This window comes from Ursus americanus, chromosome 22 (genome assembly GCF_024610735.1).
Source record: "Ursus americanus isolate L20-20 chromosome 22, mUrsAme1.1.p, whole genome shotgun sequence".
In the NCBI taxonomy this organism is placed as follows: domain Eukaryota; kingdom Metazoa; phylum Chordata; class Mammalia; order Carnivora; family Ursidae; genus Ursus; species Ursus americanus.
Window position 1 is genome coordinate 28,257,171 of NC_142148.1, and position 21,777 is coordinate 28,278,947.

Sequence of the window (21,777 nt, forward strand, 5' to 3'; positions counted from 1 at the left end):
CTGCACGGCCCCCACGCTGGCACTGAGTGGCGGCGGCCCTCAGAACTCACAGGGCCTTCAGCCTCTCGCTCTCTTGGTTAAAACCACCTTTCCTCAGCAATCATTCCCTCAGCAGACTTCTCTGTCTGTCTGTCTGGGGCAGCAGAGTGTGGGAGGTTCTGACCTCATGTCTGCTCCAGGCTGTCAGAGCTATGTCAGGACTGGGGGTGCTTGTTAGTAAAATAATCAGAGCCAGGTCGTGGTCTGAGGCAGCGGCAACCAGCTGAGGGCCCCCCCCCCGTGAAAGGGGGGTGACCCCGGGAGGGGGACTCCCAGAGGTCAGCCATCCATCACGAACCATCTCTTCCAGCAGGCCTTGGAGCGAGAGGGCGGGCGAGGAGCGGCTCTCCGGGCACAGGTGAGGTGGGATGGTGCGTGAGGTGGGGTGTGTGTGGGACGGGGTGATGTATTCCTGGTCCAGCCACCAGCCAGAGTTCTCTTCCACCCTCCTTCCTCTCTCCCTTCTCCTATCCCTCCCTCCATCTCGTGTAGGGAGCCCTGGGGGCAGGTGGTTTAACCGGGTGGGGAGGGCCTGGCCTCAGCCCAGAGTTAGTGACACTGAATTGAGCCTCAGGGAGCTGTGAGCATTCATCAGCCTGCGGGGCAGGGACACCAGTGGAGCCAGGACTCACACCCAGGCCACCAAACTCCAGAAGGCACACTCTTCACGTCCACAAAGCACCCGCGGCAGTGGGGCTAGGCCACCTTCCCATTAGGAGTGTGACCACAGCTCTTCTGTGAGCCAGAGAGGGCTTGACCCGGAGTGAGGCCACCTGCTGCTGGAGGAGCCAGAGGAAGTCATAGGAGGGAGACAAGACCTTCCACAGCCTGAGAAGGGCGGGAGCCACACTGACAGGTCAGGAGCCACTTCAGGTCATGAGACCTGCTGGAGATATGACGCCATTTTCTCCCTGAATCCCAGGCGGGGCCTGCACACCCCTGAGGAAGTGAGGAAGCAGAATCTGAGGAAAGAATGGACGTCTGGGGCTGGGGGTGCAAGAGGCTCCCCCGGCCAATTCCAAGGGGGAGGGCTTGTCCCGGCCCCCGCTCAGGCACACTGCAGGCATGTGGGGGAGCTGGCCAGGATCGGCCTCCTCTGCCTCCACGGCCAAGCCCTTCCCTCCTGTCATCCTCTGCTCCCCCACTGCCAGGGCCAAGTCCTTGCTGAGGCAGCTCCACGACAAAGAGGGAGCTTTCCACAACCAAGACTTGTGGGAAAACCAGGACCCTGGGCAGGAGGGAGGGGCCAGGGAGGCGCCACTGGCATCTCAACACCCCTTCCTGCCGCCACAGCTGCCCCTTGGCCATGTCTGTCCTCCCTAACCCCCCCCCCATCCCGTTATCCCTTCCCTCCAGACGTGGGGACAAGTTTTTGAAAGTGTGATGAGTGTGACTGGATGAGAAACCCCTTCCTCATGGGAGGGTCAGTGCTCTTGGTGACAGTTGTCTAGACGTAGGCTGCTCGGACCCCCCAGTTGCTGTCCCTTCTGCACCCAACCTGGCTCCGCTCTGCCCCAGCCAAAGATGCTGGTCTTGGGGTCACCTGTGGGTACATACTCCTTAAGCAGGACTGAAATGGAAAATCACTTTGCCTAAAATGCAAACCTTTTCCTGCTGAAATATTCCACTCACACCCCACCCTGCTTGCCATTTTTCCTTCCCCATAAAGAAAGAAGAAATGGGTCAGAATTTTCATTTCAGGAGTGCAGATGGTCCGGGAATACAGCAAATTTAAATATTGGGAATCCACTAAATGAACTGAACCCCAATTACCCAAAGATTTTCATTTTAAATCTCCTCTGGAGTCACCTCTTTGGGGACCTGATGTTCCCTCAGCTTATAGTCTACAAGGAGAAAAACGAATGGCTGAGAATACCAAGTTATTTTCTCAAAATAATTACACTTCATTATACCACTAGTTGACAAGGACGGTCAGAACTCTTCCTCTTTCCAGATCATTTGCTAAATGTACTTAACAGGTTAAAATCACCAAGCTGGAGGGTAAGCCAGACCCACCGGGCCTTCCAGCTTCTTCTCTATTTTCACCTCGGGTCAGGTGCGTACGCACGAGGAGACCTGTGACGTGTGAGGGAGAGCGCGCTGGGCTTGGAGGTCTTCCTAATGTAGCAGCTGCTTTTCTGGCTCCTAAATTATTCATTATGTGGAGTCCATGGAAAACTGGCTGTAAAGAATGAAACTAAAAAAGTAGCTCATTTTCTGGGTGGAAGAGGCTTGGGGAAGATTGAAGAGCAAATTCTGGCTTGCTTTCCACATTCCATACAAATTTCGTTCTGTTGGGAAATAAGATTACGATAGGAATTTACAGCCTGTAAAAAATGCATGAACCCCCAACTTCTATCTACAGTGTTTGAAAGAATGCTTGGTACAGCCCATTACCAAAAAGAAGACCATTTGGTAGCAGATTGAGGGCACACAGAGCTCAGAAGAAGAGGCAGACATACTGTCATTCTCACTCCATTCTTTCAAAGCAACATGGCGCCCGTAGTGGATGTGGGTCCAGGAGACCTTTCTCCTTCACCCCTCGCATACACTCTCTGCTTTTCTGTCCTCTCTGAGAGCGTAGCTCAGTTCTAGAACTCTCTTAGGGGTCACAGCTGCAGGGACACACACTTTCTCACACTCGCTTTCAGGTCTTTGGAAGGAGTGGATTTGTTTTGGGCTCCATCCCTCCTCCAAGATGGGGGCCAAAGCCTTCCAGAGCCATGGGGAAGAACATCTACAGGACAAACCCCTCTCTCACTGGCTGATACTGATCAGCTTCCTAACTTGGATGAGTTCTCATTACTCTTAAATCATCCTGCTTTACATTTGCTGATGGAGATCAGGGCAGGAGTGGGCCAAGAAAACCTGTCCCACCACACATACAATCACCTATCTTTGCATCCGTAAACAGCACTCACTGCTTTTCAATGTGCTTACACAAGTTGGCTCATGCAGTAATTGCCCCAATTAGAAACCGAGTCCCAAAGATTGTTAATGGTGGAGTCAGACCCTTGCTTGGTGCCTTTTTGTGCATTCACAGCGGGTGAAGCAGCCACAGCAAACACACTCACTCACTCGGGGGGGTCTGCCCTGCAGTGACTGGGAGCCCGTGTCCATACTCCACAACAGTGCCGCAGTGCTGCTAGCATGACCCTTGGATGCAGACCACAGCCTGCAAAACAGGCTCCAGGGTCACACCCTCACCCTCCAGATTTCCACCCAGCTACCCCACGGGTACAGCTCTCTGGGCGACCTCCCCTTAGCACACTCCCCATCCCCAGCAACCGGATCCCACCCGAGACTCAGCTCTGCCTTGGTCACCCCTACCTCAGACCTCTTGCATTTCCACTGGGGCCCCTCGATCCCCTATTTCCTCTGCCTAGAGTCCCCTCACCCTGCTAGCACCACCCCCTCCCCTTCTTCTCTTGGCAAAATCCTGTTCATCCTCAAGAATCAGAGTCAGTTCTTTGCAAAGCATTTTCAATCATCCCGGTTACGCTTTGTCACACTCTGTATTCCCATGGCTTTTTTTTTCATCCACCATTTGTTTTTTCTTTTTAAAAACAAAAATTTGTTTATCTCAGTTATTGTCAAAAACTGATTTCCTAAATATCACGCACGCAACCTTTATGGCGTATAGCAGGCAAAGCTTAGGACTTCCAAAGTGGGGGGCTTGATTGGGGCTGAATAAGAATTACAGTACAACAGTCCACAATAAATAACAGCACCAGGATTTTGAGGCAAAGCAGTCAAAGAAACTTAGGTGCAACTTAGGGTGCAAATTGTGTTGCTTTCCATTGAAGAGTTGATGAGTCTTTGGGGAAATCCTGCAATGACCAATCAAGCCATTTGCCTGGGGAGGAGACTCCTGGGAAAATAGTCATGCTAATGAAGACACAGGTGTAACACAAAGTCATCTGAATGTAGACACTAAGATACAGTTTTGGTTCTCTGTGTCTGAACTGAGTGTGGGGTAGAGGGTTTCAGTTCTCAGTTGGTCTTTGTGGTCCTTCTTCAGCCCAAAAGGAAGAACGTCAATCCAGATCTTCACCACTGTTTGAGAATCCTAATTGCATGTGGATAGCTGTTTGGACCTCCACGTTTCTGGGGATGATTGTTTCAACCTGTGTGTGAGGTTTTCCAGCTCTTTCTTCTGGATGACCCTTTGCTGTATCATTTGACACACAGCAGTTGTACACCAGCGTTCAAAACTCTGGACACCTCCACCCATCTGAACACTGGTACACAGACATGCGAAGAAAAGGGTTATGACCACAGTCTGTATAGGTCACTTTTCAGCCAGGACCCAAGAATATCCAGACTACGTAAAAGAACAAATCTCATGCCTAGTCGGAAAAGTCCATAGAACCAAATATGGGATCGTGAATCAAAGTTCCCAGTTTCCTGATATCTTTGTTTACTTCCTGGATCTTTTTAGTAATGTTAAAGATCTCTGAGGGGTCTTCAGGAATGCAAGTACAATTCTCCTCCCCTGAAATATTGCACATTCCCCTAGAAAGACCAAAATATACCTAAAGCAGCTCTGTTCTAGAAACGCCTGGCTGGCTCAGTTGGAAGATCATGTGACTCTTGATCTTGGGGTCATGAATTTTAGCCCCACATTGGGTGTAGACATTACTTAAATAGATAAAACTTAAAAAAAAATAAAAAATTAGGCAGCTCTGGGGCGCCTGGGTTCTGGGATCGAGCCCCGCATAGGGCGACCTGCTCAGCGGGAAGCCTGCTTCTCCCTCTCCCACTCCCCTTGCTTGTGTTCCCTCTCTCACTGCCTCTCTCTCTGTCAAATAAATAAATAAAATCTTAAAAAAAAAAATAAGGCAGCTCTTTTCTAAATCGTCATCTGTTCAATTTCCTAAACCTCCCAGATGTGTTCTTGGTGGCATTGTCTACTCACCTGCTACTCTTTCAATCATAACATATGAGATTCACTTCACTATCCAGACCTCTTGTAAAATAGGGAAATGAAAGTCCTAAATTTCACAATTCTCCTAGAGTTGTTAGGGTCGGTTCTTAAATCAGGGCCCAATTTTTCTCCTTCTTCAATGAAACTGTCTACTAATCTTACTTTCCTAAAGGACAAACTAATGGGCTAAAATGGATCCTGAGGGGTGCCTGGGTGGCACAGCGGTTAAGCGTCTGCCTTCGGCTCAGGGCGTGATCCCGGCGTTCCGGGATCGAGCCCCGCATCAGGCTCCTCTGCTATGAGCCTGCTTCTTCCTCTCCCACTCCCCCTGCTTGTGTTCCCTCTCTCTCTGGCTGTCTCTCTCTCTGTCGAATAAATAAATAAAATCTTTAAAAAAATAAAAAATAAAAATAAAATGGATCCTGAGAGCTGTCAGAGACAACCCTGAGATAGGTATTAGTTAACCAAAGTAACAAGTTCCTGTCTGATTTGTGAGTGATGCTAGGCTTCCGTACCAGATCCAATACCAGTCACTGGGGGCCACCTAGTGATCTGGTCTGGGCCAAAATACTCCTAGGGGATTGCAAAATAATGCTGGAATCTTTTGGCCCTGCTCCTCAAGAGCAGTTTGGTGTCAGGTAGTGAATTGTGTAGTACCAAGATCATTAGGTCGGGCTCAAGGAAAAGAAGAGTAACATGTCTTACTTCTAGATCTGTGACAGTAAGACAGTCTCCAAAAATACACCACCTGTTCCCGGATCTCCTTCCAAATTCTATTTCAGTGAAAGGTCAAAGTTGTGACAAGAATTAGCTGTCACGAAAGTTCCTGAAGTATTGCTTCAGCAGAGTCAAGACTCTCCCAGGATGAGATGGGGGTTTTGGATTTCTCACCACCCGGCCTGTTGTGGAATTTACCACCTAATACATCGCCCAGTGGTTGAGTCCAGTTACCCAGGAAACCAACTGATTTCTTACAAAGAACTGGGACCAAAGAAAGCTGAGTGGTTCCCAAAGGAAATATGTACTTTAGCCAGTTCATGGGTGACTTGTAACTGGGTATTGGATTCATATCAACGAGTGATTAAGGATGCAAACAGCAATATTAGAAATAGATGCTTATTAGTAACACAATTAAAAGCAGCCTTAAGTTGGTGCAGGATAGAATTAGGTTCAAGAATAGAAAACAGAGGAATACAGGTTACAAAGTGACAATCTATGGTCTTGTTCCATGGATCTTGGGCACAGCTGTCTATATTCAAAGACCGTCTGCTTTAACGCTCAGCCCAAGGTCACCAGTAGGGATGGTCTTCCGGTAATTTGAGGATGGTGATGTCTCTTCAGTTGAAAGACATGAATCCAAGAATCAATCCCTTGACAGTTTCACTACTGTGCTAGTTGTTAGTAGTACCCGCTAGAGTCCTTCCAGTCAGGGTTCTGAGACCGTCCTTTGGTTGAAGACAAAAACTCTAGGCTACAGTTGAGGTTTCAAGGAACTTTCAGGGTAATATCTGTAAGTGACAGAGACTTAAAATGACTAGTGGTTAACTTATTACTGATAACCTTCAAAAGTGGAACATTTCATAGCAATAATGAAACTGACCAGGAAATTTGGTCATTCCTATAGGATGCAAAACAAATGTAATAAGGCAATCTAAAAGTTATGGGCAAAATGTTTATCATGAGTAAGCATGTTTTGCAGACAAGGAACATTATCTCTGACTAATAAAGATGGTTAAATAATTTTTACGGAGAAAAATATCTTGAGGTGTAATGTATAATTAGATAAAGACATATATACAATATAACAAGAATATATCAAACATATAAGAAAAAGATATCAAGAATATTAAGTAAAGAGATTCAGTGAGTCCAGAGTAAGTCCTAAGCATGTGTATTTTGGGTTTTTTTGTTTTGTTTTGTTTTTTGTTGTTTTTTTTTTGAGAGAGAGAAAGAGTGAGGGGTGTGGGGGGCAGAGGGAGAGAGAGAGAGACTCTCAAGGAGGTTTCATGCTCAGCACAGAGCCTGACATGGGGCTTAATCCCAGGACCCCAAGATCATGAACCTGAGCCGAAATCAAGAGTCAGATGCCTAACAGACTGAGACACCCAGGCGCCCCTAAGCGTGTGTATTTTAATAAAGCTCCCTAGGTAGATCTGATGTGCATCTCCAGGTGAAAAGCACTGGCCTAAAAGATGCCAGATTCGAATTAAAGACCTGATGCCGAAAAAACATTTTAAATGACAACTGAATTATGACTGATTATTAGAGTGTTGCCTAACATCAGGCAAAGAACCTTCAGGGCTCTGATTAATGGAAACAGGTCACGAGCAGCAAAGGCAATGACAAATCTGTAGGAAGTGCCTGTAGAGCATACAGTTGATGAAATATTTAAACATTCCACCTATACCAATTTAACCTGGAAAAGGCTAAGCTTCTCTTCTGATTTGACAGCTCTTCTCATGAAACTCCAAAAGTGACGTATCAAATAATCCTGACTGTTTCTTTTTCATAAGGTGGAAGAATAAGTTTTTGTGATTTTCCAGGACCTTCTGGGAAATCTCAAAGAGACGTTTAGCTGCAGCAGATATTCTGAAAGTTATTTTACTTCATTTTACACTTAGGAGTCAATCTTAGAAAAAAGAAATTAAAAGTTGTCGGATTTGAACACTTAAGATAGGCTTGCGGGGGCCTTAGAAACACTATTTGGCTACTCTTCTCTTCTATGGGCCAGAATGTGCTCTGTCTTGGTGAGTGCTCCATGCCGGCTCAAGAAGCGTGTGTTTTCTGCTGTCGTTGGATTAAGTGTTCTATCAACATCAGTTAGACCCAGTTGACTGACGGTGTTGTTCAGTTGAACTATGTCCTTATTGACTTTGTGCCTGTTGGATATCTTGATTACTGACAAAGGAACTGGACTCTCCAATTATAATCATGGATTTGCCTATTTCTCTTTGCAGTTCTATCAGTTTTCGGTGTTCTGTTGTTAGGCGCATACATATTGGGAGAATTGTTACGTCTTTTTGAAGAACTGATCTCTTTAACATCATCTCTTTAACATTATGTAATGTAATGCCCTACTTTTTTCCTGATAATTTTCCCTGCTCTAAAATCTGCTTTATCTGAAATTAGTGTATTTTCCTCCATCCTTTTCCTCATAATCTGTATTTGTCTTTACAAGGAAAGACAACTGCATTTGTCTTTATAGCTAAAGTGGATTTCTTCTACACGACTTCTTCTTGGACCTTTTTTACTATCAACTCTGACAATCTCTTTCTTTAACTGGTATATTAGACCATTGCTGTTAAAGGGATTGTTGATATAGTTGTATTAATATTTGCCATAGTTGTTGCTGTTTTCTATTCATTGCCCTTGTTCTTTGTTCCTATTTTTGTCTTCCACTCTCTTACCTTTTGTGGTTTTGACTCAGCACTTCATAGGATTCCAGTTTCTCTCCTTTTTTAGCATATCAGTTATACTTTTTTTTTTAACTTTTCTTAGTGGTTTCACTAAAGTTTGCAATATCTGTTTATAATTAATCCAAGTCCACTTCCAAATACACCATACCACTTCATGGGTAGCGTAGGCACCTTCTAAGGGTGTTCCCAGTTCCTCCTTCCTGTCCCTTGAACACCGCTGCCATCCATTTCACTTATCCGTAAGCTGCAGTCATCCAGTACCTTGTTGCTAACATCATTTTAAACAAACTCTTATCTGTTGGATCAGTTAAGAATAAGATCTCAGGACGCCTGGGTGGTTCAGTCCATTAAGCGTCTGCCTTAGGCTCAGGACATGATCTCAGGGTCCTGGGATCGAGGCCCACATCAGGCTCCTTGCACAGCGGGGAGCCTGCTTCTCCCTCTGCCTGCTGCTCCCCCTGCTTGTGCGCGCTCTCTATCTCTGTCAAATAAATAAATAAATAAATATCTTAAAAAAAAAAAAAAGAATAAGATCTCAGATCTCAGCTCAGAAGTTTCTTCCTTCTAGAGTGCCTGGGTGGCTCAGTTGGTCAAGCATCTGCCTAAATCCAGCCCCACTTAGCATGGACTAGTTCTGGCTGCTGTTTGACAGGGTGGCTTGCTTCTCGGAGTGTAAAATCTCAAGGGTCAGGGAAGCAGAGAGGAAAGCTCTCTGGGGCCACCCCATTGCATGCACAACCTTGAGAGGCTGGGTAAGGAGGAGGGTAGAGTTGAGAATCTGGGAACCTGGGACTCCACATCCCGCACTCGATCGCTGTTGCTGGGAATGGCAGGTGGCAAACTTCTCCTCTGCTTTGCCCAAAGTTGGGGCTTTGGTCGTGCAGCTGGGGAAAGCTACCTGCCAGTGGCAGAAAAGCCTGGATGGGGGCCCGTGTGGACAAGGAGAACAAGTGCCCTGCAGAAGATCGGTTCCAGGCACTGCTTACTTGGATGCGGGGCTCAGAGTGCAAGACTGGCGAGGCAGGCTGGAGACAGGAGGGGAGGGGGACTTTGTTGAGTCCTTCCCTCAGGCCAGAACTTTACTCCTGCTTTTAATTAACCCCCGTAACCACGTAAGGAAATGGGGGCTACTAGAGCCATTTTACGGATGAGGAAGCTGAGGTGCAGAAAAGTAATTTATTTGTAGTCACAGAGATTAAAAAAAAAAAATGATAGAAATGATCTTTTCACGCTAAACCAGCCTAGCTCGAAATCTGTGTTCTTCCTGTAAGCAAAAATTATCTTATTTCTGGGTAAAAGTATCAGGGTAATGGCATCCATTCTCAGACGCCGGTCACTGTTCTGTGTTCGTTAACAAGCTGATGGAGTAAGGATGAACATCCCCCATGTTAGAGATGAGCTGAGACTCAGAGAGGTCAATGACTTGCTCAGACACCCAGCTAGTAAGTGGTGGAGAGGGTAGTTATTAATACCAGAACTGCAGGATAATTTCCCTGCGTTCAATTCGTAAATGTTGATACGAAGAGTTGTACTTAGTGTAGACGTTGGGCAAAATGTTGAGGAAATTTCATACTGTCGATTCTGTTCAACCAGGCCATTTGCCAATGCCACAAAGTCATGTTTACAAACACACACACACACACACACACACACACACACACACACACACTCAAAGGTGAGGGGATGTGAGGCAACAGCCCCTGGAGAAAGGAACCCGCCCAGCCCTTCCTGGGCCAGTGGTCCAGGCTTGCCAGACAGAGACCCATGCTTGGCTGGCCCTGGGGGTCAGGATATGACTCAGCTCTGACCCCAAGGAGCTACACACCCAAGAAGAGGAAAGGCATGTGCCTAGATTTCTACCTGAGGTTTAGGCAAGAGCGTGCAAATGCCAGCTGGTCAGAGGAGGGTGACATTAATCCTCATCCCAAACCAGAGTCTCCGAAAGAGGTGGCCCTTGGAGCCAACAAGCTCCAGGAAGCATCTGGAACATCTGATTCCTCACAGCTGGGAGCACTTTCCTGGGGTGGTGGCCAGGGAGGCCAGAACTGTCCCTTTCCTGTCCCTGCAGGTGACAGGTCCGGGAGGAGACCCTCACGGAAGCAGGCTCCCAGAGCCGAGGGTGCAGCGGGCAGGCGCAGAGCTCAGCCCTGCCAGAAGGAGCCGGCCAGGGGCAGTCCAAGGCCGGGGTCCTCCCAGAGGAAGCAAGCAGAGCGCAGGAGGCAGCGAGAGGAGCTGGGGGAGCAGGGGCGGAGCTCCGCAGAGAGGACCTTCGAGGGGAGGAGGAAGAGAGATGGGAGGGCTTCCCTCAAGGAGCAGAGAGCTCCCCCAAAGAAGGAAAAGGAGGTGCCAAGGAAGGAGGAGATGTGGAAGCGGCCAAAGAAACACAGGTATGTTGTGATTCTAATTCAGGTGTGTTTTTTGACTGGCACCCTCTTCTCCTTTGGCCCTTCTCCCTCCCCTGATGAAGGGCGGAGGTCCCCTCCCCTGGTATAGGTGACCCCTGCTCTCATCTGCTTCTGTTTGTCCCTGCCTTGTCCACCGCCCTGCCTTCCCCGTCTATGGCAGAGATGGAATGAGATCTTGGTCATCCTGGGGGGACTGACCACTGGGCACTCTCAGAGCCAATGCCCCCTGTCCAGCAGGTGCAAGCGGAAGCACTGAGGGGGGAGGTGACATGGCAGCCAGGTGGGACAAGATCCCAAGTCTCCTGAATTTCAGCTGGTGACTCAGTACAGCTCTGGAAGAGGCACTAAGTGAAATGAACACGATTGGATTTCGCTGTCATCGTAGGACTTAAGCATACCATTTCCCCAATCTGGACTTGCGTCCTCTTCTGTGAAATGTGGTATTGATCTAGAGGACCTTCAGGGATTCCAACCAGCCCCAAAACCTAGGATTTGGGGGTTTTATTTGTTTTGTTTCCTTTGTCCCATTAGCACTGGCACACGGGAGTTCATGGAGTGAGCCAGCTTATGGAATCAGCAAGTCGGGATTTTAGTTCCATTCTTTGCTGCATATTTTGATGGGACATCTCCTTCTCTTGGCCTCTCTTTTTGGCTTTACTCACTTCTTGGGATGTTTTAAGAATCCCTGTTGATAATGGCTGGGGAGGCTTTTGAAATAGGTGAAGGAATTGGAGTTATGGTGAAGATGATATTCCTTTCCATGGGCCTCTAGGCTCTTCCACCGGACCTCCCCACCTTTACAGAGGGCACTGGTTCCTCAAAAGGGCCACTGATTTCTTCTGTCATCCATGCCAGCCATCCCTGCCTTAGTTAGGGCTTTTGTCTACTGTCTGACTGTCCTTGGACATCAGCTAAAGGGGTAAAGAAGGCATGGTGCCCTTAGCAATTTAGAGAGAACCTGAGTGCATGTCGATTGGGCCCTGGAGTGTCCTGAACTTTAGAGGGAGGCTGCCCCCCACCCCTGCAAACAGACCGCAGGTATCTGGACGGCAGATGCAAAGTAAGGGGTCCAGACAAGGGCTCATTCGTGGTCATTCTCAGCTGAGTCCGTGGCAGGGCATAGAGAGACGGAAAAGACTCAGTCCTGTTCCCCAGAGGCTGACAGTCTAGCAGGGGATGTAGGACATGGGCATCAGTCATCACAAGACAAGGCAGAAGGCAATACGTATCTGAGAAAGGATTTAAAGAACGGCCTTCTTGGCGGGGCGCTGGGGCATCACGGTTCCTCCTCGGAGAAGGTAAGCATTTCGGCTGCTCGTGGACTCCCAGGTGGCATTTGGACACGCAATGACTGAATGCCCCCCACCCCCAGACTGCGGGAACCCCTGTGGAAAGACACCAAGGCAGCTATCATGGGGTGCACCTGAGGCATGGCAAGACACCCCTGTGCCCTAAGGTTCCCAGCAGTGAAGTGTTGGGGCCCCTCCTCTCGCCTCTGTCCTCTTCGAGTTCCTCGGAAATGAAGACTCACAGGGGCTGCTGTAAATTGTTCTCTAACCCAAGCCCACATCCTGGTGTTTCCGTTTATGGAACTTGCTAAGAAGGCTGCCGGGGTGTGACCTTTCCCTGTGCACCCCTCACCTGGGGCGGGGGGCTGCTCTCCCGCCCAAAGTCACTGTGCCTGTGAGTGAAGGACGCTGCGAGGAGCACACACAAGAACTAGGATTTTGTGGCAGCCGAACACATCGTCTTGTCTGTGAGATGCCGAGGCCCCTCACATGGGGAGAAGGGCTCCAGCTGGAAGGTCCCTGCCCCTGGGCCGTCCAGTACCCTCCCCACCAGCTGCGCGCTGAGCCCTTGAAATTTGGCCAACGCGCAGCCAAGGCACTGAATTTCTCATTTCCTTTCATTTTAATTCAGTGTTCATACTACCAAGTTGACACAAGAGTTAGTGAATTTCCTGAACTCACACAGGCAGCTGTGGCTTTGAAATCAACTTTAACTTTGAAGCCGGTGCATTTCCTCTTAAAAATGAAAGGCAAACTGCCTTTGTCCATGCAGATGCAAATGTCAAAGGGAAACAACATTTTGCTACTCGAAGCGTTTGTCCGGAAACTTTTAAGTATGTCTAAAACAACCTGGGTGTGTGAATCTACTTTTCAACCACAAGTTTTATGAAATCCAGATACAGATCAAATACGTTCGAGGACAATTTAGTGTCTGAATCGATACGCACAGCGGCGGCGGGATGAGCACCAGATTTTGAAGACAGTATAAGAAGAATATAAAATATCTCATTAAGAATTTTTTATACTGGTTACGTGTTAAAAGGACAATTTTTGACATATTGGATTCAATGAACTGTATTATTAAAATTAACCCGCCCATGTCCTTTTGCCACTTTAATATGTTTCCTAGAAAATTTAAAATCACAACGTGTGGCTCTGGTTGTATTTCTGTTGAGCGGCCCTGCGCTCCAATGCGGTGGGTGGGGAGGACTCAGAGGAAGGGAGTCGGGGGAGGCAACTCTCCCGGTGTTTTGGGCTACAGGACAGAGTGGTGGCCTCTTCTGACGGGCAGTGGGAGTCACCGAGGGCTTCTGAGCAGGCGTGGGCCTCTGAGGGGTGGCCGGGGCGCTCAGGCCTGGGAGGGCCAGGGAACCACCGCAGCCGCCGTGCCTGTGGGCTCGTCTCCATTCCACAGAGCACCTGCAGACACTTGCTCAACTTCTCACTCTTCTCTCTTCTGCCCTGGCTCTGCCTCCAGATCGCCCTCTTCGGCCTCCAGCGCCTCCGGAGGGGAGTCTCTGTCAGAGGAGGAACTGGCCTGGATCCTGGAGCAGGTAGAAGACAGGAAGAAGCTCATTGCCACCATGCGGAACAAGCCCTGGCCCATGACGAAAAAGCTCAGGGAGCTCAGGTGAGCGCGTGCTGGTCGACCAGGGCCTCTGGATGTCCAAAAGGCTCAGGTCCTTCTGATGGGCCCAGAGCCCCTTGCCCCTCTCGGCCCCAAGAGGACTTGACAGGAAGGGGGCCTCACCCTCCCACTCTGCTTTCGCCCCCTCGCTCCCCAGCACAAGCACAGTGCCTGAGTGGGGGGTTGTTAGAGCCAAGACAAGCATGAGCGGTGACTGTTGACGGAGGCCCTGCGGTTGGCCAGCACCGAGCGGGGTCTGGCGGGAGAGACAGAGCATCATGGCGCTCTGGCCGAGAGTCCACCCTTCCACGGCCTGACATCCTTTCTGTCCCACTCCCCTGCCCCTTCGACCAGTGGCTCCGTGCCTCCCTCACAACCCAACACAGACATGTCTTCCTTGGGGGGCTTTCTCGGACACCCCCCCACCTCGACAAGCTCAGAACTCCCTTCAGGTTCTTTAGGCACCCAGAACGGCTCCATGTGTAGCCCACCCACACGTGTGTGTGGGGAGCAGAGAGTGGGTCTGTCTCAGCTACTCTTGTGGTCCGAGAGCCCGACTCTGGGCCAAGCTTGCCACGATGCTCCGTGAATATTGTTCGGGTTTCCTCAGACCCAAGCCCCCGCCTCCTGTTTTCAGCTCAGCCTTTCTCCGTCTTCCATAGGAGAGCTCAACACACCAAGCATTTTATGAGTCTCACATCTCTGCTGAGGGAGATAAGGGTGGGAGTCACATTGCTTAACTTCTGGTTTTCTACTTAGGAAAAAAAAGGAAAAAACCATCCAACATTACCATTTCCCTTCAAGTTCCCCCTTGGCTTTTCTGCCACAGGACCGGGGGAGAGGGGGACACTCCTTCTCCCCTTCCCTCTTTATAACGCCATTTTCCCTGGCTCCTCTCACACTTGAGTTTCCCATCCACTCAAGTCAAATGCCTCACCCTTGCTTACGTAGAAAAATTTGGCAGCTATATTTTGACACATTGGGCCTGTTTGCCCCCAAGAGGCGCCGCCAAGGTCCTGGCTGCACGAACACGGGACAGGGCTGACAGGCTTCTGGTAAATAAAGTTGTCTCTGTGCCAGCAAATTACATCGTGTCCTACACAGCTGCTGGAAGAAACGTGTCCCTTTGGTGCCCACGGGCCCATGCGGACCAACAGAACTTCTGGGGATGATGGAAGTGCCCTAAATCCACACGCATACAGTGGCCGCTCACCCCAGTGGCCAGTAAGCACTGCAAAGTAGTGAGTGTGACCAAGACACTGATTTTTTGGTTTTATTTTAATTTATTTAAATTAAATCATCCCGTGTGGCTAGCGTTCGGGTGACAGGGACAGCTCTAGGCAGTGGCTGTCTGCCCTCTCAGCCCCTTTTTCTGAGACTCTCCTCCTTTGTCCCTCGGGGCCAGGTTCTTCTTCCTGCCAGGGGGGCGCAGACCAGCCATCTGTCACTCTGACAGATCCTCGCCCCCACTCAGGTGTCACCTGAACACATCTTTTATTAACAGTGGAAAAAAAGCGATCGAGGTGCTTATGGAAATGAGATCTGCAGCTGGCTGGAAGTCGCAGGGACTGGGAGAGTTCCTGAGGGTTGTCTAGCTGCCCAGAGGAGGAGTCCGACATCTCCTCCAGCTGGAGGCCAGAGCTCCTGCTCTTGGGGTGGCTGGGAAGTGGCTAAAGCCTGGGAAGCCGAACAGACCCATGCATCCGTCCCCGGGACAGGGCTCCTCAGCCAACACTGGCCTTTCTCCCTCTTCCCTCTCCCAAGACTCCTTACCCTAGACTCAAAGTCCTTAAGGCCAGGGAGCCTCTGCGTCTGCCCCTGCCATGCCCCTGCATTCAGGCTGAGTTATTTACTGTCCCTCTGATCCCCAAGGGCCTGTGTCCTCTCTCCACTGGATGCTCTTGTCTGCAGAGCTGCATCTCATTCATCTTTTAGTGTTCTTCCTTTTTGATAAATTGCCTCCACTTGCTGAGCGCTCCATGGGTGCCAGACGCTGTTCTGAGTGCTGATGTGTGCCACCCTGTGACACAGGGACTATTCTTATTGTCCCCCATTTGCTGATGAGCAAATTGAGACACAGAGCAATCAAGTAATTTGCCCCCAGTTTGCAAGGTGAGTGAAGCGACTGGTTTGAACTCAAGGATTCTGGCTCCAGTGCCTGCAGTCTTCATTGGTAACCGTTTCTCCAGAATTACTAAACATTCTAGAATGCATCCCTTCGCATCCTCTATGATTTCCTTTTCTGGCAGTGAGGTCTTCCATTGCAAATAGCATTCCCAGACTGCATCTTTTTTTTTCTTAAGACTTTATTTATTTAGAGCGAGCGGAGTGGGGGAGGCAGAGGGAAAGGGAGAGAGAATCCCAAGTAGACTCGTACTGAGCACAGAGCCCAACCCAGCGCTCGATCTCATGACCCTGCGATCATGACCTGAGCCGAAACCAAGAGTCGGAAGCTTAATCGACTGAGTCACCCAGATGCCCCTACATCTTTTTCTCAGAAGCAATGGTATGGAGACGCCAGTCTCTGGCCCACTCAGGCTGATGTGGGCATAGTCATTGGGACAACCGAGGAGGGACGGTAACACAGAGAGAACAACAGTGGTGAATGGGGGCAAAACTGTGCTCACACTCCTGCCACATCCAGGTGGCTTTGGCTGGCTGGTCAGTGCCCCTCAGGATGGTTTCCTTCCCTTAAGCCCTCTGAGCCTCACATTCCTCATTTACAAAATGGGAATAATAATTTCTATCTTGCAGAGTTTTTCTGACAAATTCAAAATATTTATATTAAGTGGCCAGCACGTGGTGTGCAATTGATAAATAGCTCTTGCTACTATTAAGGCTTGACTGTCTTCTGTGCCAGACACTGTGCTGACCCTTGAGAGATGAGGAGGGGGAACAGAGATGAATCAGAGAAGACATTACTAACAGGTATCATTAATTACACAGGATAGGCCATAATGTTGGCAAAAGAGCTTCTAGGGCCCACGAGTCAGGGATGTTTGCTTTAACCATAGAATTAATCAGGTGTGTCCCTCAGCTTTATCAGAAGCCCGATATCTTAGAAAATTACCCAAGCCGCTTGCTTTCTTCAGAGAAATCCGAAGAATTCCACTTCCAGAAAGATGGGGTAGACATTCTTCTGCCTATTTTTCCCACTAAGTACAACTAAAACCCTGGACATTATGTGTAAAGCAAACATAAGAAGACTCAGAAAGGTGGAAAGAAGAAGACAGTCTGCTTAAGGACCTCAGGACCAAAGGATTGATAGGGCACTGAGTTCTGGGGTTTCTTCTTGCCCTTAATTCCCAGACTGGATATTAGAGAAGCTGGCAACCCAGAAACATGGACAGACACAGACAAAAAAACACCTCAGGAAAAATCTGCTCTCTCTAGTCAAAGGACCAGGAAAGGGACAGTCTGGTGAGACAGAAAACTCTTAGGCAATAACAATCCTACTCTAGCCAAGTCCCACAAACAGAACAGCATCCCCATCCCTGCCCCTGGCAGCAAAATCCAAGTGGGGAAGCCTAGATTTCCTCCCCTGCCAGGTTATAATAGTGCCCCCAAAGCCCCCACCAGAGTGGTATCAGAGGAGGCTGAGTAGGGAGCAGGGACTTTCCTCCCCCACTGGGCAGTAAGAAACCCTCCTGCTCCCTTAGTTCTCTGTGCAAACCACGTGGGGAGTCTGGACTTTCACCACCACCTGGCAGTCACAAGGCATCCCTCCTAGGCAGGATGATATGAGGAGAACCTGGTTGGTAGCCTGAACTCCCATCCTTGCTCAGCAGTAATGAAGAGTTCCTACCCAGTCTCGGATGCCAAAGGGGGCCAAGTGAGGTACATGGACTTCCACCTGGAAGTAACCAGACAGCATCCCTTTCACCCAATGAAGTGGTGTCAGAGGACGCCTGCTAAAGCAGAAGATTTAAACAAGATCCAGAGTCTTGTAACATTCAAGGTGTCTAGGCTTCAACTGAAAACCACTCATCATACCAAGAACCAGGAAGATCCCAAGCTGAATGATAAGAGACAACTAAAGATGCTAATGCCAAGATGACATAGATGCTAGAATTATCTGGCAAAGATTTTTTTAAAAATCATAAAAGTGCTTCACTGAGCAATTATGAACACATGAAACTAATGAAGAAATAGAAAGTCTAAGAGAAGAAATAGAAGATGTAAAGAACAGCTAGAAATTTTAGAAGTAAAAAATACAACAACTGCAATGTTAAAAAACCGAATGAGTGGGCTCAACAGCAGAATGGAGAATGCAAAGAATCAATGAAATTGAAGGTAGAACAAGAGAAATTACCCAATCTGAACAATAGAGAGAAAATAGTCTGGGGGAAAAAAATGAACAGAACCTCAGGGACATGTGGGACTATAATAAATGCTCTAACATTAGTGTTTCTTCCACATCCCTCACCCTGGATATGTGAGGGTAGGGGGAGGAGTCCCAGAAAAGAGAAGAAAGAGGGTGAGGCTGAAAAAGTCTTCAAAGAAATAATGACTAAAAAGTTCTCAAATTTGGCAAAACTTACAGACTCAAGAAAACTAAATAAAGCCTACACAGGATGAACCCAAAGTAATCCATGTCAAGACACATCATAGTCAAACTTCTTTCCAGCAGTCAGAGAGAAGCAATGCATTGCCTATAGGAGAAAACAATTAGAATGATTTCTTATTAGAAGCCCTGGAGGATAGAGGAAAGTGGCGCAACAATTTTTCAAGTGCTAAATAAAAGAATTGTCAGTCCAGAATTCTACAGCCAGCAAAAATATCCTTAAAAGAAAAAGAAATTCAGATGCCTGGGTGGCCCAGTTGGTTAAGCATCTGACTTCAGCTCAAGTCATGATCTCAGGGTCCTGGGACTGAGCCCCTCCCCACTCGGTGGGGAGTCTGTTTGTCCCTCTGCCTCTCCCCTTGCTCACTCTCTCTGTCTCAAATAAATAAATAAAATCTTAAAAAAAAAAAAAGAAAAAGAAGAAATCAAGACATTCTCAGATGAAGGAAACCTAAAAGAATTTGTTGCCAGTAGACCAACCCTAAAAGAATGGCTAAATTCTCTAAATAAAAAGGAAATGATAAAACAAAGAACCTTGGAATATCAGGAAGGAAGAACATGGTAAGAGCAAAAATATTGGAAACCATCATAGATTTTGCTTCTCCTCTTGTATATTTAAAATTATGTTGACAGTTGAAGAAAAAATTATAACACCATCTAATGTGGTTCTCAATGAATGTAGAGAAAACATTTAAGACAATTATAAATGGGAAGGTAAAGGGACATAAGGGACACACACACACACACACACACACACACACATCTTACATTACATATTACATTATATGGAGATATGTAATAATACTTAGAGCTACTACTGAAAAGACCAAAGAGATAACACTACAAAGCATCATAGATAAACCAAAATGGAATCCTAAAAAATGTTCAAGTAACCTGCAGGAAAAAGGAATACGAAATGAAAAACAGAAAGAATAAAGAGAAAACAAAAAGTAAAACAGTAGGTTTAAATCTTAACATATCAATAATTACATTAAATGTAAGTGGTCTAAACACACCAAATGAAAGACAGACCGGCAGAGTAATTTTAAAAATGACTTAACTGCATATAGTCCATAAGAAACTCACTTTAAATATGATGATATATGTAGGTTGAGAGTATAAAGATGGCAAAAAATATATATACCATGCAAATGTTAACCAAAATAAGTCATAGAAGAGGCTACATAAATATCAAATAAAGTCAACTTCAGAGTAAAGGAAATTAACAGGGACAGAAACGAACATTAAAGAACGATCAAAGTGTCAATCCACCAAGAGGAAGGAATAACAAACCTAAATGTGTCAGCACCAAGTGGTTTGGGTCCTACAGTGTATTATCTAGGGGTGTGTAATAAATTACCCCAAAACTTAGTAGTTTAAAACAATAATGAACATTTACTATCTTCAGTGGGTCAGAAATTCAGGAGCAGCTTAACTGGGCAGTTCCATCTTAGAGTCTCTCATAAAGTCGGGTCAAGATGTTGGATGGGGCTGCAGTCATGTGAAGGTTTGACTGGGGCTGGTGAATCCCCTTCCAAGGTGGCTCACTCAGATGGATGACAAGTTGGTGCTGGTTGTTAGAAAGAGGCCTCAGTTTCTCTCCATAAGCTGCTTGAATGTCCTCATGACATGGCAGCTGGCTTCCCTCAGAAGAGGGTGTATTCGAAGGGGAAGTCACAATACCCTTTATGTCCTAGTCTCACAAGTCATAAACTGTCACTTCTACCACTTTCTATTCATTGGAAACAAGTCACTAAGTCTGGCCCACATTCAAGGGGAGGAGAATTCAGTTCTCCATTTTATTTATTTATCTAAGATTTTATTTATTTATTTATTTATTTATTTGAGAGAAAGAGATAGAGCAAGGGAGGAGGAGAGGGAGAGGACAAGCAGACTCCATGCTGAGTGAGGAGCCTGATGAGGGACTTGGTCCTACGAGCTGGAGATCATGACCAGAGCAGAAATCAAGAGTCGGACACTTGACCATCTGAGCCACTCAGGCGCCCCCAGTTCTCTATTTTAAAGGGACAAATAATGATTTGCTGACATATTTTAAACTACCACCCGTAGAAGCTCAGCATGCTTGGTTAGCCTCCACTGCCCTCGGATTGATTCAGTGAGGTCTCTAGAGCAGACCCCTCACCTGGCTGATCCGAATTTCTAGTTAGTGTGAGCTCAGCATTTATTTGACGTTCGTCTCCACAACTAAAAGTGGAAATTGCCTGGGGACAAAGGGAGACCCCAAACCAGCATGGCCCAGACCACCTTCAGCCTCTGGCCGCCACCAGGCCCTAGCCACCTCCTTTGGACCATCAGTACTTCCTTCCCACTTCCACATATCTTCTAGATTTTAGGCTGCCTCCTACTCTCTCCCAGTGTCCTGCACGGGACAGCCACGTTCTGTGAGGGTGCCATCCAACCAGAGCGGCCCTGTGTCTGTTCTTACCTCTGCATCTCAAAATTAAGTGTGATTTTGAACCTCAGCACCTTCACCAGGGAGAAGTTTTAGAAGGTAGATAATGTCTCTGAGAGATGCCATGGGTCAACTTCAGAGCATTCCCACTGTGGAAAGCCACGTTACCGAGCCCCTCGTCCAGGCACCTGGGGGAGAAGAGGGCTCCTCACGCCAGCCCCCTGAGCTAGTGGAGACTTACCAGCTGCCCACCCTAGGAGCTCCCGCCTCGTCGGAAGCCTGCCGCATGAAGTCACTATGCTCTCAGAACATGACTTCATGCACCTGATTCTCATATCATTATCCTCATTTCTAGACGAACTGCCACCCTGAGAACCACAGAATCCTGCCTGGGGCTCTGGCACTAAAAGCCACACAATATACCCCCTTCCCTCCAGCAGCCATCGTGGGCCACCCCACCTGTGTTTTCCAAACTGTGGTTTGGGTCACTTGATTCACAAGGAGGGTCCTCCAGGAGGCAAAAGTGGGGGAATTCTGAGTGCGGTCTGTGTTTGTGGTGTCTGAGCCTGAAAGCCCTTTCTTCCACACCTTCCTCCTCTGCGGAGTGCTGGAGGGGTCTAATGGGTTAATCATCACCTGCCAAAGTGACCTTGAGATCCACACCCCTAAAAGCTTCCTCAAAACAACGGATCCCTCCCCTCTTGCCTTGTCACTGCATTCCGCACACACCATCTGGTTTGAGGGAAAAAAGAGAGGCGAGTTTGCAGGAAGTTCCCTTTGCAAAGGACACTTGGTGACCAGGAGGGGACAGAAGCACCTTCTAGAAGTAAGGTTTGCAACAATCGGGAAGTACAGGGCAGGAGCCAATGTTTCCATAAACCAAATACTCTCCGGTAAGGAAGACTGGGACAGTCTGAATCATAGGTGACAGGTTTAAAAAGGAGTTTGCTGCAAAAAGTTAGTTGTTACTATTTATATATCTTCACTGTATCCAGAAAAGCTTGCTGTGTCCTCCAAAATCTTAAACCAGCTGGGCTTTTCATAGTGAGTGGTCCTCAGAGATTGCACCCGGTGCTGCGCAGAGCCCTCTGTTCTCC

General features: G+C 47.8%; 1 protein-coding gene across 1 annotated transcript in view; it reads left to right on the forward strand.

Moving 5' to 3' along the window:
* The first annotated feature begins 10,593 nt into the window (after positions 1 to 10,593).
* The window catches only part of TMC2 (transmembrane channel like 2), a 53,398-nt gene continuing 42,214 nt past the window's right edge, over positions 10,594 to 21,777 (forward strand). Inside the window, exons 1-2 of the mRNA XM_087853918.1 lie at positions 10,594 to 10,769; positions 13,554 to 13,706. Coding sequence (XP_087710044.1) covers positions 10,744 to 10,769; positions 13,554 to 13,706 — 179 coding nt within the window. The 5' untranslated portion in view covers positions 10,594 to 10,743. The remainder of the gene's footprint in view (positions 10,770 to 13,553; positions 13,707 to 21,777) is intronic.